Source organism: Salvelinus namaycush, chromosome 34, assembly GCF_016432855.1.
Source record: "Salvelinus namaycush isolate Seneca chromosome 34, SaNama_1.0, whole genome shotgun sequence".
Lineage (NCBI taxonomy): Eukaryota > Metazoa > Chordata > Actinopteri > Salmoniformes > Salmonidae > Salvelinus > Salvelinus namaycush.
The window spans coordinates 14746310-14761947 of record NC_052340.1 but is presented as its reverse complement, the minus strand read 5'-3'; the positions used below and the strand labels follow the sequence as shown (position 1 = coordinate 14761947).

At 42.0% G+C, this 15638-nt stretch overlaps 1 protein-coding gene across 1 annotated transcript in view; it reads right to left on the bottom strand.

Annotated features, from left to right (window-relative positions):
• Positions 1-802: 802 nt before the first annotated feature.
• LOC120028863 (ubiquitin-associated and SH3 domain-containing protein B-like) overlaps positions 803-15638 on the bottom strand; it is a 39285-nt gene continuing 24449 nt past the window's right edge. The window contains exons 3-14 of the mRNA XM_038974115.1: positions 15084-15270; positions 14277-14475; positions 13039-13208; positions 12505-12713; positions 12111-12255; positions 11496-11619; positions 11173-11295; positions 10962-11054; positions 4874-5018; positions 3530-3636; positions 3066-3175; positions 803-2830 (exon numbers count right to left, since the gene is read on the bottom strand). Of these exons, the coding sequence (XP_038830043.1) occupies positions 2693-2830; positions 3066-3175; positions 3530-3636; positions 4874-5018; positions 10962-11054; positions 11173-11295; positions 11496-11619; positions 12111-12255; positions 12505-12713; positions 13039-13208; positions 14277-14475; positions 15084-15270 (1750 nt within the window). The 3' untranslated portion in view covers positions 803-2692. The remainder of the gene's footprint in view (positions 2831-3065; positions 3176-3529; positions 3637-4873; positions 5019-10961; positions 11055-11172; positions 11296-11495; positions 11620-12110; positions 12256-12504; positions 12714-13038; positions 13209-14276; positions 14476-15083; positions 15271-15638) is intronic.

Here is a 15638-nt window from a genome sequence, read left to right as displayed (position 1 = left end):
AAAGAAACTGCTTGGCAAAGAGCACTTTCTCAAACAAGAATTTAGCTAGGACTGTCTGGGAGTGGTCTGAGTGGGGAGGGGAAAAGTGAAACCTAGCTGTTATTGTCAGAGAGGTTTGGAACTCTCTTTCTTATTGGTCTAATTTACCTCCTGTTGACGTCACCAGGCAGGCCAAAAATCCATCCCACCAAAAGCTCGAAAGATTAGATTTTTTAATTTTACACAATATCACAGTATCTTATTCCTTTCACTTTGTTATTTATGTCTACTTCCATCATCCCTTTCTAAGGATTTCTTTGTTTTTAAATCGCTTCAGGCAGGGATGTCATGCACCTATTATTTTAAAGGGGGCACAAAGTACGTAATGATGGAGAATTTTGCAAACACCTGAAACATATTTTTCCTGCAATCTAGATCCATAATCATTATGCCTAATTCTATGTAAAAATATGTCTATTTTCCTGCATAGGTTATCTTGCCTGGTCCAGTAAGTGTGCCCCCTTCACAAAATACAGCTGACAGATCATTTTTATAAATAATTATGATAAAACGTGGACTTAAAAATTAAGGTTAGTAATTAATTTAACATCTGAAACAAAAAAAACAAATCTGAGGGGGCACGTGCCCCTGTGCCCATATGGGCATGACGCCTCTGCTAAGATAGATACTGTATGTAGTCAACTCCAAGGTCTTACACCTACACCTAGTGGCTAAACCATAATACTACATATTGAACAAACTGTTGAAGGAATTCTCCATCCCCCCCAAAAAAGATAACAATACAAAACAAAATGACCTGATTTCTTTAATTTGATATGTAACTTCTACATATCTGAAACAGTGATACTGTCAGTATCATATGGGGGAGGGGGGGGGGGGGATCAGACAATATTTGAAACAAAATAAAGAACCCACCTCAGAGATGCTCATATCTGAATATACAGGGAATACTGTATCATCTCCTCCTTCAATCAGTTTGTTTTCATTTCAATCTTTTGCACATCTTAGCCCACTAGTCCTCTAAACTATGTGAGGTGAAAAATGTATTTCTTAAATTAACGTTTATATACATTTGGAAATATAATATTGGAGAAAATAAATTAACACAAATTGACAGAGATGGCTTCCTCCTCAGTTTTTAGGTTTCCAGGGTTTCCTCAACAGTGCATGTGGCTAACCTCTGATGCTTTGTTCCTCACTGACACTTTTATCACAAATTTGTAATTGTACTTGTAAGTAGCGTACTTGCATGTATCAATGGAAGAACAGCACCAGAGCATTGTTTAAGAGCCTCCTTAATAATCAATATTTGCAGAAAGATTAGATCAGATCGATTTAGATGAGGCTAAACAAAAGCTGACTCAATGAGCAGAGAACATCTCTCTGACATCACTGAGACATCAAGAGAAATCAGGTTCAATCTTAAGAGGCGCTCACAACAATTTTCATGGCCCAATGAAATGCACATACTGTATAAGGTCACAATGAAATCTACACCTGAGAAAAACATGTATTTCCCTACCATGGGACAGGTCTTTTGTATATGATATTTCACAACTGGAAGACTGAAAGATGTTTTCTAGTGCAGTGGTCAACAACTATTCTGCCATAAGACCTTACATTATGTAAAACAAACACATACAATTTCCTAACAACTGGTTATTCGACCAGCCTCACCAAGGCTCACCTGTGATTGTCAATAGTGCACTTTGTGCCATCGAGACTGTTTCAAACAAACCAGGTGACAAGCCACCCAGTGAAAAACATTTGGCACATGCTGTCTTAATGACGTCATTTTCTGGTTGTAAACTAGTTGTAAACCAGTTTTCTGGTTGGGAATAAGTCATAAAACCAGATTTCCAACTAGTCTCGGTTACAACCACATAAAGATGTATTTTTTATGACGAGCTCAGGATTTCATAGTAAATATGTCATATGTTGGTTGTTATCTTGTCACATAACACATTACAACCAGGCGAAGATGTATTTTTCTGGTTACTTACATTAACACAAAGTTTTTATACAACCAGCATACAACGTGACCATAAAGTCATAAAAGACATCATATTGACCACACTGCAATCCGTTTAAATGGATGAATAAGTGGTTATACGTACAGTATTCAAGAGAGCATGGATTAAGTTTAGCAGGTTTTTTCCCCCAACGAGATCAACTTTATACACACAGAAACACAGATTCCACGCTGGGAAACATCTGTGAGATGACTTGCGGCTTTTGAGGATAACATTTGCCCTCGTCAACAGTTAATCTGCAAGCGGGACAAGGAATGCAATTGCTTTTCCAAACACAAATAATTCTGCTGATTTCTTTAGGTCAATGTTCTCAACCTTGTGACTCCCTTCTGGCACGCTGTTGACTCGCAGCGGTGTCATATGTAATGGTCCATGTGCTTGCTGTAGCCAGCTGAGTGATAGCCTCCACAATCAACCAGGCCCTGAGACTTACAGTAGCCCTGCCCTCTCCAACTTCACTCTCTTCTCTCTCTGCTCTCACTAACAACAATACTGTCAAATTAGAAATGTCAACAATACTGTCAAATGACCATATGTACAGTACAGTACATCCAGGTCCAACCACCCATTGACTCTGATGGGGTCTCTCACTGTTATTTGAGCAGAAACTTAAGCCTCAGGATGGGGCTGAGCAAGTCTGCTCTCCAGGGAAGCGGATGTCATTCCTGAAGGAGGGTCTCCCTCCAGTTGAAGCTGTGGTTGGGTCCATGTGTTAGGGGCAGGATGGGCGGATCCACCAGCTGCCAGACCCCTGTGTCGCCCTGCTCCTCGCAGGAACAGAAACCCAGGTAGGGGATCTACAGGAGGGAAAGAGGCTCTCGTCAGCCGCAACAAAGGCAGTATGGGTGGAAAGGCAGGGGGGGGGGAAGAGAAAGGCAGACAGAGAGAGAGACAGACAGAAACACAGGCAGAAACACAGGTACAGAGAGACCGGCATAGAGTGAAAGTAAGAGTGAAAAAGAGTGAGAGGGAAGACACAATGAGATCAAAAGAAAAGATCACATTGAGCGAGTAAAATAAACTCCAGCTGACCTTCCTGACTACTTGGATGAAGTCCTTGGAGGTCTGGGGGCTGCGGCCCTGGAGCTGTCGGGTGCAGGCCTCCAGAGAGGAAGCGTGGGCAACAATCAGTATGTTGTTTCCTACAGAGTGGGAGATGAGGAAATGAGGGAACGGAAGAACAACATGGACCAAATGAATCCCAATGTTCATCCCACACATGATGTTTCTGTATCACATCTGGGTTAAAAAAGTATTTGTTTTCTTTCAAATACCCTGAGCGTTTGATTGAACCTGTCTAGAGTGGAGTGGGAGATGAGAAGTGTTTGCACTTTTGGGATCCGTCTTGGAATCCGTTGATTCCATTGCGCCAGGCAAGCTCAATCGAGCACAGCCAAAGGATTTGAAAGATAAGTACTAACTGAACCCAGGACTGTTTTTTAAATTCACATCCCATCCAAAGCCACAGCAGTGACTGAACCCTGCATCATAATTACCCATGTTTTTGCAGTCAAACAGAATGTCTTTGGTCACTTGGTAGCTCCGGCTCATGTACGTGTCATAGGACTCCGACACACTAAGTTTGCTTATCGGTATGAGAGGTCTGTGGGAAGAAACAGAGAGAACATGTGAGACAGAGGTATGGCTGAAAAGGCTCTGGCCCCATCCAGTAACAACCCTTAGCCCCTACCTTTACCACTTCATGTACGTAGGTCAGAAGGAATTAAATAAGCATAGGCAATATCGTAGTCGCTCCATCATTTTCTATGATAGTCTTAATGGAATGTTGACCATATTATTTGTATATATCTGGTTTCTTTATAGCTGTGCCTAGGTCCAAGGCTGGAGGGACTAGGGGTTGGGCCTAACTCTGCGTTTACACATCGAAGCGGCATCGTGCTGTGAAACATTGGAAGCCATTCGCTTTCAGTGGTGTGAAAAGTACCTTATTGTCATATTTGAGTAAAAGTAAAGATACCTTAATAGAAAATGACTCAAGTAAAAATGAAAGTCACCCAGTAAAATACCAACGTGAGTAGAAGTCGAAAAGTATTTGGTTTTATATGTACTTAAGTATCAAAAGAAAAAGGTATAAATCATTTCAAATTCCTTATATTAAGCAAATCAGACAGCACCATTTTCTTATTTTTTTTATGTACGCATAACCAGGGGCACGGCACACTCCAACACTCAGAACTTAAGTTACAAACGAAGCATGTGTTTAGTGAGTCCGCCAGATCAGATCAGAGGCAGTACGGATGACCAGGAATGTTCTCTTGATAAGTGTGTGAATTAGACAATTTGTCTGTCCTGCTAAGCATTCAAAATGTAATGAGTACTTTTGGGTGTCAGGGAAAATGTATGGAGTAAAAAGTACATCACTTTCGTTCAGAATGTGTGAAGTAAAAGTAAGAGATGTCAAAAATATAAATAGTAAAGTACAGATACTCCAAAAATAACTTTCAAGTATTTTTACTTAAGTACTTTACACCACTGTTCATTTTAAATGTAAGGAAAGTAAAAGAAGCGGAGTGGATGGGGGACTGTTGAGCGATGCGAGCACGGACGTGGAAGCTGAAAAGGGCAGGCAGAATTTTCTTCAGATCCTCGGTAGTATCGCTATGCGAGTGACCAATCGAATCTCACCATAGCTTCCAACCCCTACTGGATTGGCTGACAATAGCTGTTGATACATAGCACTACCTAGCTTGCTTTCAAGCTTGTTAGCACCCACATGAGGGCGAGGCTATCGTGGCTAGACGAGTGACGCTTGTATAGTGTAAATGGCCAGTAAGAGTACAGGTTGGAGGTGAACCAGGAAATAGTCTTGCCTGTATCACCTGTATGTTGTGTCAACAGTGAAGTGGGATGCAGCCAGGTCTGTGGGAGGGATCCAGGCAGGAAGAGAGCTCCCAGAGACCCACTTGGTCCACTCGAATAGCCCTGGCTCCACTCTGATCTTCAGCTTGCCATCCTGCTGCAGACCTGCAAGGGGAGACAGAGAGGCACATCAGCAAAAGAGGAAGACTGCAGCCTCTGCTACACACAAAAGCCCTGTCCAAAAACAACCCGTAGTCCCCTAGTCCCCTAGCCCCTAGGCACTTATGTAGATCTGAAAGCATTGGATTGAAACGATCGGATTAATGTAAGCGATATGGAGACAATTTCCCTTAGCCTATCAGCAGTGGCGTATATTCATGGATGCCAAATTTTTATTATATATATATATATACAGTACCAGTACCAAAAGTTTGGACACACCTACTCATTCAAGGGTTTTTCTTTATTTGTACTATTCTCCACATTGTAGAATAATAATGAAGACATCAAAACTATGAAATAACACATATGGAATCATGTAGTAACCAAAAAAGTGAAATCAAATATATTTTATATTTTATATTCTTTGAAGTAGCCACCTTTGCATTGATGACAGCTTTGTACACTCTTTCCTTCAGCAGTCCTCATGAGAGCCAGTTGATTTGTTAGAAAAATGTTTGGTTACTACATGATTCCATGTGTGTTATTTCATAGTTTTGATGTCTTCACTATTACTCTACAATGTAGAAATTAGTAAAATAAACAAAAACCCTGGAATCAGTAGGTGTGTCCAAATGTTTGACTGGTACTGTATATATAATAATAATTTACTAATATATATATTTTTTAAATCTTTCGGCTCTCTGTGCTTCATAATTCTCCTTAAATTCACAAGAGGCTGAATGTATTTCACCGGAGAATGCAGCGAGCAAAACAGCGCCCTTCTGTCTCTGTATGTGTAGGTCATCTATCTGATACTGTTTGGTCCAAAAGAGTATGACATTGTTGCCACCCGTATAAAATAATAGCCAATCAGCATTGAGCTAAACTGAGTGAGCTCAACTGTGAATGGTCCTGGTGCACCAAAAAAAGTCTCAAGGGAAGCCAGTTTGGATTTGGCGTCAAATCACATTGAGAGCATACGTCATTGACAGAATTTTTAAAAATTGTTGCATCTCGTTGTGTTGTTGTCCTCTGGTCGCTGGCTAGCTAGCTAAAAATTGTTCCTTTCATAAATTAGCCATGGATGGAGATAGGGATTTGGACTTGTGGTTTTACTTAATTCTCTGTACTGGCCAATGATTATAACGGCAATTCTGATCCAACCATTCATTCATACATTGTCCCCCTGGCCTGAAGGGATGGAAGTTCAATATGTAGCTAGATGTAGAAGGTTTATGTTAACTAGCTAACGTTGGCAATGAAAGGAAGTTAGGCTAGCGAGTAAGCATTTTAGCCAGGTAGCCTAGGACAAGAAAAAATAAAAGCGTGTGCTGTATGACACAGTAATGGACCGTTCGTCAACATGAAAGAGAGGAGGATGGCATTGGTGTTTCTCTACAAGTAGGGTGAGCCAACATGTTTTTTCTACTTGCACGAACGTGCACGCAGACACACACACACACAGAAATCAGAACCATGGACAGCCACATCATATTTAGCTTACGTTGATTGGGCTAAATTGTTTTTGGTATATTTTAGACGGTATTAGACTAAGCATAAGTGATTTGATGATGTTGATATCTTGAAGTTGAAAGGGTGCTGTTATAGTGGAGGCAGCTCGTGTTTTCTTTGCGACTTGCGGTAACTCTCCGTGGTTCTAAATCAATAGTTGTTTAGTATTCTGAAAATGTTGGAACATTAACTTGCTGTTGGTCACTGTTTGTTACATGCAATATGCTTTGTAGAGTCCGGTTTTGTGATGAATCAAAGGTGTAGTTGAATTTATTCTGCCACTGTGTCTTCTTATTGTCTGGGCCTTAGGCCTATATATATCATAGCAAGGCATATGAGCTAACCGGTTATAGAGCAAACAATGCGATTATCACAACACATAGGTTTTAATGTTTTTTTTTTCTGGCTTCCCCAGTGATTTTACCCACGCACCGCTACTGCCCATCAGAAGGAAAGGGAACTACTATCATATTGACTAATGGTATCAAACCCCTCTCAGATCTACATACAGTCAGTGCTTCGGGGGAAAGGGTTGGGGGGGGGGGGGGGGCTCTGGACAGTACCAGAACACGTTATATGCTCTCAACTATGTTTATTGACAACATTTCAACCATTAAAGGGGCAATCCACAGTGAAACAATAACAAAGCATACTCCCTGCCACTGTTTCGGGATGGGGCCGGAGAAATGTAACCATTTTCAAAGCTATGGACAGAGATATGGATGCAAGAACTGACCATCCATGATGTAATATGATATTTTGAACCATGTTTGTAGGCTATACAGTGTATGTTTACATTTAGTTTGTTTACAAACATTGGAGTAAAAAAACATATATTTTGGTTCTGATGGGGTACGACAATTGTTAAGCTGATGAAGCATTTATAAATTAGATTGTTTACATATAATTCCGATTCAGATTCATTAATTTGGTCATGTGCTTGAAAAGACAGTACATAAAACATGAAAACACAGAAACTACACAAAATAATTCATTCAAAGTGCAATATCTTCACATTTAAAGTGAAAGTGCAATATACTGTATACTGGAGGGACAAATAGACTATCTATTATACAACCTAATGGCTGTTGGAGTAAAAGAGTCCCCATATCTCTCTGTTTAAATTTTCTTTTGAAGAATCTCTTTCCCCTTGTCCGACTGCTGCTGTGACTGAGTTTTGAGTGAAGGGGATGAGTACTGTCCTGTAAAATGCTTTCACATTTTAGGAGGATGAGTTTTGTGTACAGGTTGGTGGCTGATTCATGATCTATACCAATTATCCTTCCCGCCGTCTTAATCAAGCGCTGAAGCTTGACTTGGTCTTTTACTCTCATGTTTCCGAGCACGCATATCAGACCAAAGTACAGCACACTCTGGGCAGATTTATAGAACATTTGTAAGATACGGCGGTCAACATTAAAATGGTTCAGTTTGCATAAAAAAAACATTATCTGTTACAATTTCTTTATCTTTGCAAAGGCACAGTCATTGAATTTCAGTTTATTTTCTATTTTGATTCCCAGGTATTTATATGTGGTCACTCTATCGACTGATTCCCCATTGATCTTCGTGGGTGGTAGTGGAGTTTTGTTCCTTCTGAAATCAATTTCCATCTCTTTTGTTTTCTTAACGTTTCTTTCAAGAAAGTTATTTGCACACCACTGGACAAATGTTGCAGTTTGTCACGTTCCTGACCTTATTTCCTTTGTTTAGTCTTTGTTTAGTTGGTCAGGACGTGAGCTGGTTGGGCATTCTATGTTTTGTGTTTCTATGTTGGGTTTGTTGTTTGGCCTAATATGGTTCTCAATCAGAGGCAGGTGTTTGTCATTGTCTCTGATTGGGAACCATATTAAGGTAGCCTGTTTGCACTGTTGGTTTGTGGGTGATTGTTTCCTGTCTTTGTGTTCTGCACAAGATAGGACTGTTTTCACATTTATTGTTTTGTAGCTTGTAGTGTTCACGTTCTTATTCTTTATTAAACATGTTGAACACTAGCCGCGCTGCGTTTTGGTCCTCTCCTTCATCCCAGGAAGAAAGCCGTTACACAATTCCTCTATCAAAACCTTGAAGAGAGGCTTGGTCTGGGTGGAGGAAACCCTCCACAGCGGTGTCATCTGCATATTATTTAAAAAAGTGTGGGCTGCGTCAGAGGCTTGACAATCGTTTGTGTACTGATGAGCTAAACTTGGAATATTGTTAATTATCAGGTATCCTATTGAAATATTGAGTGCTATAGTCTAGGGTCTACACCAGAAGTTAATGGTTATCTGTAGGAGGAATGTATATGGTGGAGGCAATTAAGCTTGGAATGTAATGAGTAAAGTAAAGGTAATCACATGTGGCAGACACTGATAAGGATGGAGAGATGTGGTTTAGTGAGGAAGGGGGTCGAGGTCAGGTCAGGTCACATTAAGGGAGAAAGAACAGTTTATTGCCCGTATCACTTAACTTCCTGCCTAGCAATAAAGATGTAATGTTTAGAGAGGAGACTCCACCCAAATTGGGGTATATACACTACCACTGGTGGAAATGTGTTTTTATCTGTTCAGCTGTTCGATCCTTTGGGTGAATAAACTTGGTTGGAGCTTTTATAGTGTCCGTCAATTTCTTACTCTGATATTTAGAACCTAACAGTACAGTGTGTATAGTATCGGTGAAAGCACGTAACCCTGAGGGGCTCCCGTATTCACCGTTCTAGATGTAGAGATGGCGGAGGTAAACTTCACTTGTTGAGTACGGTTCCCAAGGAAACTATTAATCCACTTGATCAGTAGAGAGTTGAAACCCAAATTCACCAGCTTATCCACCAGTAGGTGGGGTTGAATGGTGTTAAATGCGCTACTGAAGTCAATGAATACAATTGTCATTAGGCTATTTGCCTTTTCTAAATGTTGGTAGATATTGTTCAGCATGTCCAGTAACGCATCATCAACACCCCTGGAGGCGCGGTATGCCAATTGGTTTGGCCTGTTGTTTTTAGGTATTGGGAAAATCAGCGACTTCTTCCATGAGTCTGGAACTTTCCCACTGTTCAGTGACAGCTAGAACAGCTTCTGGAATGGTAATGCGGTATCCGCTGCCTCTTCCAGGTCATCGGTGCTGTCCGTCAGGGCCGCCCAGTCATTGGACTCAAAACAGTCCTGGAGGCCTTCAGTAGCTTCAGGAGTCCAGCTTTTAATCTCCACCTTTTCGGCCTTCTCTCCCTGCAGACGCGCTTTGTAGACTGGCATGAGCTGAACCATGTTATGATCCCAACCCCCAAGATTGGGTAATGCTCTGGAAAAATACGCACCTGGGATGTTACCATAACAGACGTCCAGACAGGCTTCATTTGGGGTAGGACATGTAACATATTGCTGATATGATGGTAAATGTTCAGATAGATTGCACATGTTAAAGTCTACCATGAATAGCTTTACCTCTTCAGGTGACTCTGTCTCAGCCTGGGATACAAGGTCATGAATCAAGTCGGCAGCTATTTGGATGTCAGCGGAGGACGCTATGTAAACAATAAATAATCGGACCTGATTTACTTCCTGTGGCAGGTCGTATGGCCGTAGGTTAAGAGCAATGAGTTCAATGTCTTTAGTGCAGACCTTGTGCTTAGTTGTAATATGGGCAGGATTGCAGTACTTCTCATTGATGAATGCACAAACACCACCACCATTTCTCTTACCACAGTTGATGTTTCGGTCCATTCTAACAATAGTGTAGCTATGCAGCTCCACAACGGAGTGGGGATCCTGTTCCGTAAGGCCTCAAATAGACAGATCAAGCAGGCTTGTCGGTACTCTGAGATGTATTGGGTACAAGCCCATAACTCCTCAGTCTTATTCCTCATGCTTTGTACATGTCCATGCATAATAGATGGAAAAGGTGTTCTGAAGGGCTGTTTTTTCATCCGATTCTGAATTCCCCCTCTACTGCCACGCTTCATTGGTTTAGAAGCCTTTCCTTGGGAACAGGTTGATTGTAATGGTGGTATTCCGTTGCAGTGTAGACCTGCAGCAAAGGGTCGGAGATTAAGCAGGACATCTCTTGTGTATGATATCCGCTGTTGCGGCTCACTGTATCCATTGAGGGCTAGGTCGACAGCTTGTTTGGTGCGTTTCACAAAAAAAACGGATTAAAACTAACAGCCAAAGTACTGTTATTTGCCTCATTTTTAATACCACTAAAAACTTGGTTGGTTGAGGTAGATCGCAACTTTAAAACACTTTAAACAGAAAAACAAAAACAGGAAGAGACGAGCACAAATGACCGTGTCGCTGCAAGAACAGACGCCACAACACTCCAACCTCAACCCCTGTAAAATGATGTAGCAACTGCAGATTGCCTCTTTAAGTCTTCATCAAGTGTTAGAGAGGATTATGGATATGTTTAAAAAAAATCCTAAGTAGGATTTGTAGTGGCAAGTAGCTACAGGCTGGTTACCTTTGAGGATGTTCTGAGCAGTCTGGACACAGCGCAGAGAGGGCGAACAGTACACAAAGTCTATCACTGTGTTGCTCTCCAACAACGCCTCGCCTGCAACACAGACAGACAGATAGACAGGGGAATAGATTATTATCACGCTGCAATGAAACATGAGATATGGAATTGGGCAGATAACATAGCCTACTACTATGTGTTGACAACCACATACCCACTATTCGTGCTTGTGTGGAACCAAACACAGTGATGGGGGTGTCCATGTTGTAATCTCGGTGTCCTCCACTCCACATGGGCAGGCTGACTGGCATGTTCAGGTTAGTGCGCACATATCTACCTGTAGAACAGAACACCACAACACAGCACACTACTGTTATGGTTTCAAAACCTACAAACAATACTGCTCTTTTATCTATCCAATCAAAAACATCAGATTCATCCAAACAGATTCATCCAAACTCAAAATGTATGACTCCTTTGAAAGCACACTTGCTCTTAGGATTGCACCTCCAGTACCATTGGTCTGACTCTGCTCACCTTTGGAATCAGAGCACAGTGAAAGCCAGTGTTTCCCAAACACCACATCCATCCGCTCACCGTGCCGGCAGACAAACAGGGTCCGCTTGGGCAGCCGAGAGTGATTGCTGCTGACCCGAAGCACCTAAGAAACAATACAGTGAATTGGGGATTCAAATCCATAACATTTCCCAACATTTTCGAGAATTGATCAGTACACCAGAAAAACAGCTTTGCTATTGAAGCAAGGGTATTATAGTTTTGTCTTTTTATATTTGTTTTTTATTTAAAAAATTATTGTGAGAAAAAAAACGTACAAACTAAAACTGAACATAATTCATGATTGTTTTTATTATATTTGAGTTCGTTTTTGGAGTCAAAGATAATATTTTCCGTGTAGTTTTATTTTTTCAAACCTGTTTGTTAATTCTTTTATTTCAGTTTACTAAATCATTTTTTCATGATTCGTTTTGTTTTCGTTTACTATAATAGCCTTGAATTGAAGTCATTCTTCAAGAATAAGAATCATCCTTTTTCATGATTAAATGCTAGGCACTAGTTATCCTGGTCAGGAAAAGCTCCTGGCCCTAAACATCACAAATGCATGGTTCAGTTAAAGAGACTTCTGTCCAGTACCTGCATGGGATGACAGATGAGGCTCAAGGTGGGTGTGTCCCCAGGGCTTGTGTTGTCGAGGAGACGGCTGTCCAGCAGCCCATCAAATAGGCCCCTTTCCCTGCTCACTTTGTCCGAGGGGGCGGAGCAACTGAAGGAGTGTGATCTGCACAGAGTAGAGGACACAGAGGACAAGAGTAGAGGACAGGGTAGAGGACACACATACTCACTACTACTCATTCATCACTACTGACTACTGAGCAGAACTCTCCACGCTCTTCTACAGTTCCTTTGGGATTGAATGAATTGAAATGGAATTGACCCCAGCCCCCATGTTGTGGACCGAGAGCTGTAAGTAAGAAGCTGGTGAAAATAATACATTCTCAAACTGGCACAGCACATTCTGAGGGCTCACCCGTGGAAGACCCAGGTGTCACACTCGTCTGCCCGGCTGACGTAGTTCTCAGGCAATAGGCGGGACAGCCCCGTGGCCAGGGAGGACCCGTAGACCCAGCCCTCGCTAGTGTTGTTCTGCTCCAAGGGAGACATGAAGACAAAGTCGCCCGGGACCAGCTCCAGCTCGTCCTCATTCTGAGGGGCGTAGGGATACATCACGCGCAACGTCTGCAACAGAGGGAGGGAAGGACACAGCTTGAGAACACCCATGCCTTATCTAGCACCAAAATATAGTACTATGCAAGGCTATAGGTGTAAATGGGCAAGCTCGTAAAAGGTCACTGATATTTACAGCCGTTTCTAAATTAATTATACTGTATATTCCCATTGATTCTTGAAGAATATCACTTATTATAAATGCCTCATGAGCTTGTATTGTAAAAGGTACAAGGACAATGTCATGGTATTGATTAGTAGAAAGTACAAGAGTAGTATTGGATGTGAAATGAAGGTGGACAGGGTTTGCGTCAGAAAACAAAGTGGTTATTATTACCTCATGATTGGCAAACCGTATGTCCCGGGAGAAAAGGACAGCCAGCCAATCACAGCCTAGCTTCACCTCGATTCCCTTAGCCAGCTTTTCCAGGGAGGTCAGGTGACTGGTGGGGAAGTGGTAGGCTAACGTCACATGGAGCTGCTTCTTATGGGGCTCTAAATGGACATCTGAGACAGAGAGAAGAGGAACGAGTGAATAAAGGTAAAGAATATGAAGAAAGTCACCTCCTGTGTGCTTGCGCGCACACACATTTTCTTAATGGGTGTTATGATAAAGACCATACACTCTTAGAAAAAAAGGTCCTATCTAGAACCCAAAAGGGTACTGGAGGCTGTCCCTATAGGAGAAGCCTTTGAAGAACCCTTTTTGGTTCCAGGTAGCACCCCATTTGGGTTCAATGTAGAACCCTTTCCACAGAGGGTCCTAACATGGAACCCAAAAGAGTTCTACCAGGAACCAAAAAGGGTTCTCCTCTTTTGGAACCCTTTTTTCTAAGATTGTAGGCAGCTCGTGAGTTTCAAGTTTGGGGAAGCTTACAATTTATCCTACCATTTCTACCTATCTGCGTGCCATGGAACTATACGCCAATGCAGCAGTGAGCCTATACCTTCCACTTTCAACTAAGTAAAATACATAGGCCTAAAGCCAACAAATAAAAACAGTAGAAAATATCCAGATGAAAATCTCTACTCCACCTATCTGCCTCACTTTCTATCTGTCTTGAGCTATCCTTAGTGAAGTGCAACATTGTATCAACTCAGCAGGTTAGTGCTCAGGCGGCGCTTGCCCTCAACGTTATCAGACCAGAGAAACCACATGCTCATTGCTCACATGGATTACTCCAAACAAAAGTCAAGGAAAAAATTGACAAAACTCCTAAATGATGGTTATGAAATAAACCAAAACGTGTTTCTCACAAGTGTAGCAGGTTGTGAACTCTGCAAATAACGTTTCCACACTGAGAATGAGAACGGTAAATTACTGTAATACATGCATTAACAGAAATGTATGTAACCAAATGAAGGAGATTAATGCTACATTTACTAGGCCCACTGGTTACATATGTAATGTTGATTGATTGTTTATTTTTTATCAAAGGGCCAACAATTCACACAATGAAACAATGAATGTGCAACAATTGGCGGGAGACAGCTGAGAATATTCTGGAGAGCTGAGTGCATGCATTCTGGAGATTGGGTGTGTGTCCAAGTGTCACAGGCAGAGAGAGTCCCTACCAGCTTTTCTGGCAGCCTCGGAAGCAAAGTCAGCAGCAAACTGCTTGAGGACCTCTGCGATCTGCTCCTCAACAAAGAGGCCTATGAAGTTGAAGGAGGTGTAGAGCTCCAGGGGCAGAGGGCTAGGGAAACGACCCCTCCATTGGTCCACCGTGGCCTGCAGGGCCTCCAACAGGGCGTCCACCTTGTTGTCTGCACACTGGGGGTCAGGGTAGAGTCTGAGTACCACACAAACACTGAGTCTTACATCAACATTAGTGCCAGTTCTCCAAACACAGATAGTCTAGTCCTGGACTTAGAAGTCTGCTCAATTGAGAATCGCCATTAAAAGCACCTTTTTGTCTGGGACTAGGATTCATCTGTGTCTGGGAAACTGGCCCGTACTAGACAGATGATACAGTCTCTTGACCTCAACGGGACTTCCTGGATAAATACACACTTAGAAAAAAGGGTTACAAAAGGGTTCTTCACAGTCCCCATAGGAGAACCCTTTTCAGTTACAGGTAGAACCCTTTTTGGTTACAGTTAGAACTATTTTGGGTTCTGTGTAGAACCCTTTTAACAGAGGGTTCTACATGGAACTCAAAAGGGTTCTACCTGGAACCAAAAAGCATTTTTTAAAGGGTTCTCCTATTGGGACAGCCAAAGAACACCTTTGTGAGTGTAGGTTCAATTAAAATGTTAAAATAAAGAGCCATACGTCAATGTTAAGTAACATAATCATAATACTTCATGGTGAGCTGAATTAGAGGAGCATCCATGTGTTGATGTATGAGCGTGAGGCGTGTCATTTCCCCCTAGGCTCACCATGAAGAACTGGCAGAGTGTGATGTGGGGGAAGATGTTGTGGGCCTTGTTCTTTCCGCAGGTGACGCGGGACTGCTGCCAGAAGTGATGGAGCTGATTCTGCAGGGGTCCGCTAGGGCGCAGGTACAGGACGTACTCTCTGGGCAACGGCTCATCCAGGAAGGGGTCATCCACATGGGAGAACAGCCTGATGAAGAGCAGGAGAAGAGGAGGAGGAGGAGGAGGAGGCTTAACAATGACTGAGGTAGAAGATGTGTGTGGGTGGGGGTGGGGGGGCTCCAATGTAGCTGTTTTTATCTCAATATCAAATCATTTCTGGGTAACAATTAAGTACCTTACTGTGATTGTTTTCAATTAAAATTGTCAAAAATAAAGCAAAAAATAGCTTCTTAGGAAAGAGCCAAGCAAGAATTTAGCTAGGACTGTCTGGGAGTGGTCTGAGTAGGTAGGGGAAAACTGAAAAACTTCCTTTATTGGCAGAGAGGTTTGGAACTCTCTTTCTTATTGGTCTATTAACTAATTTACCACCTGGTGATGTCACCAGGCAGGCCAAAA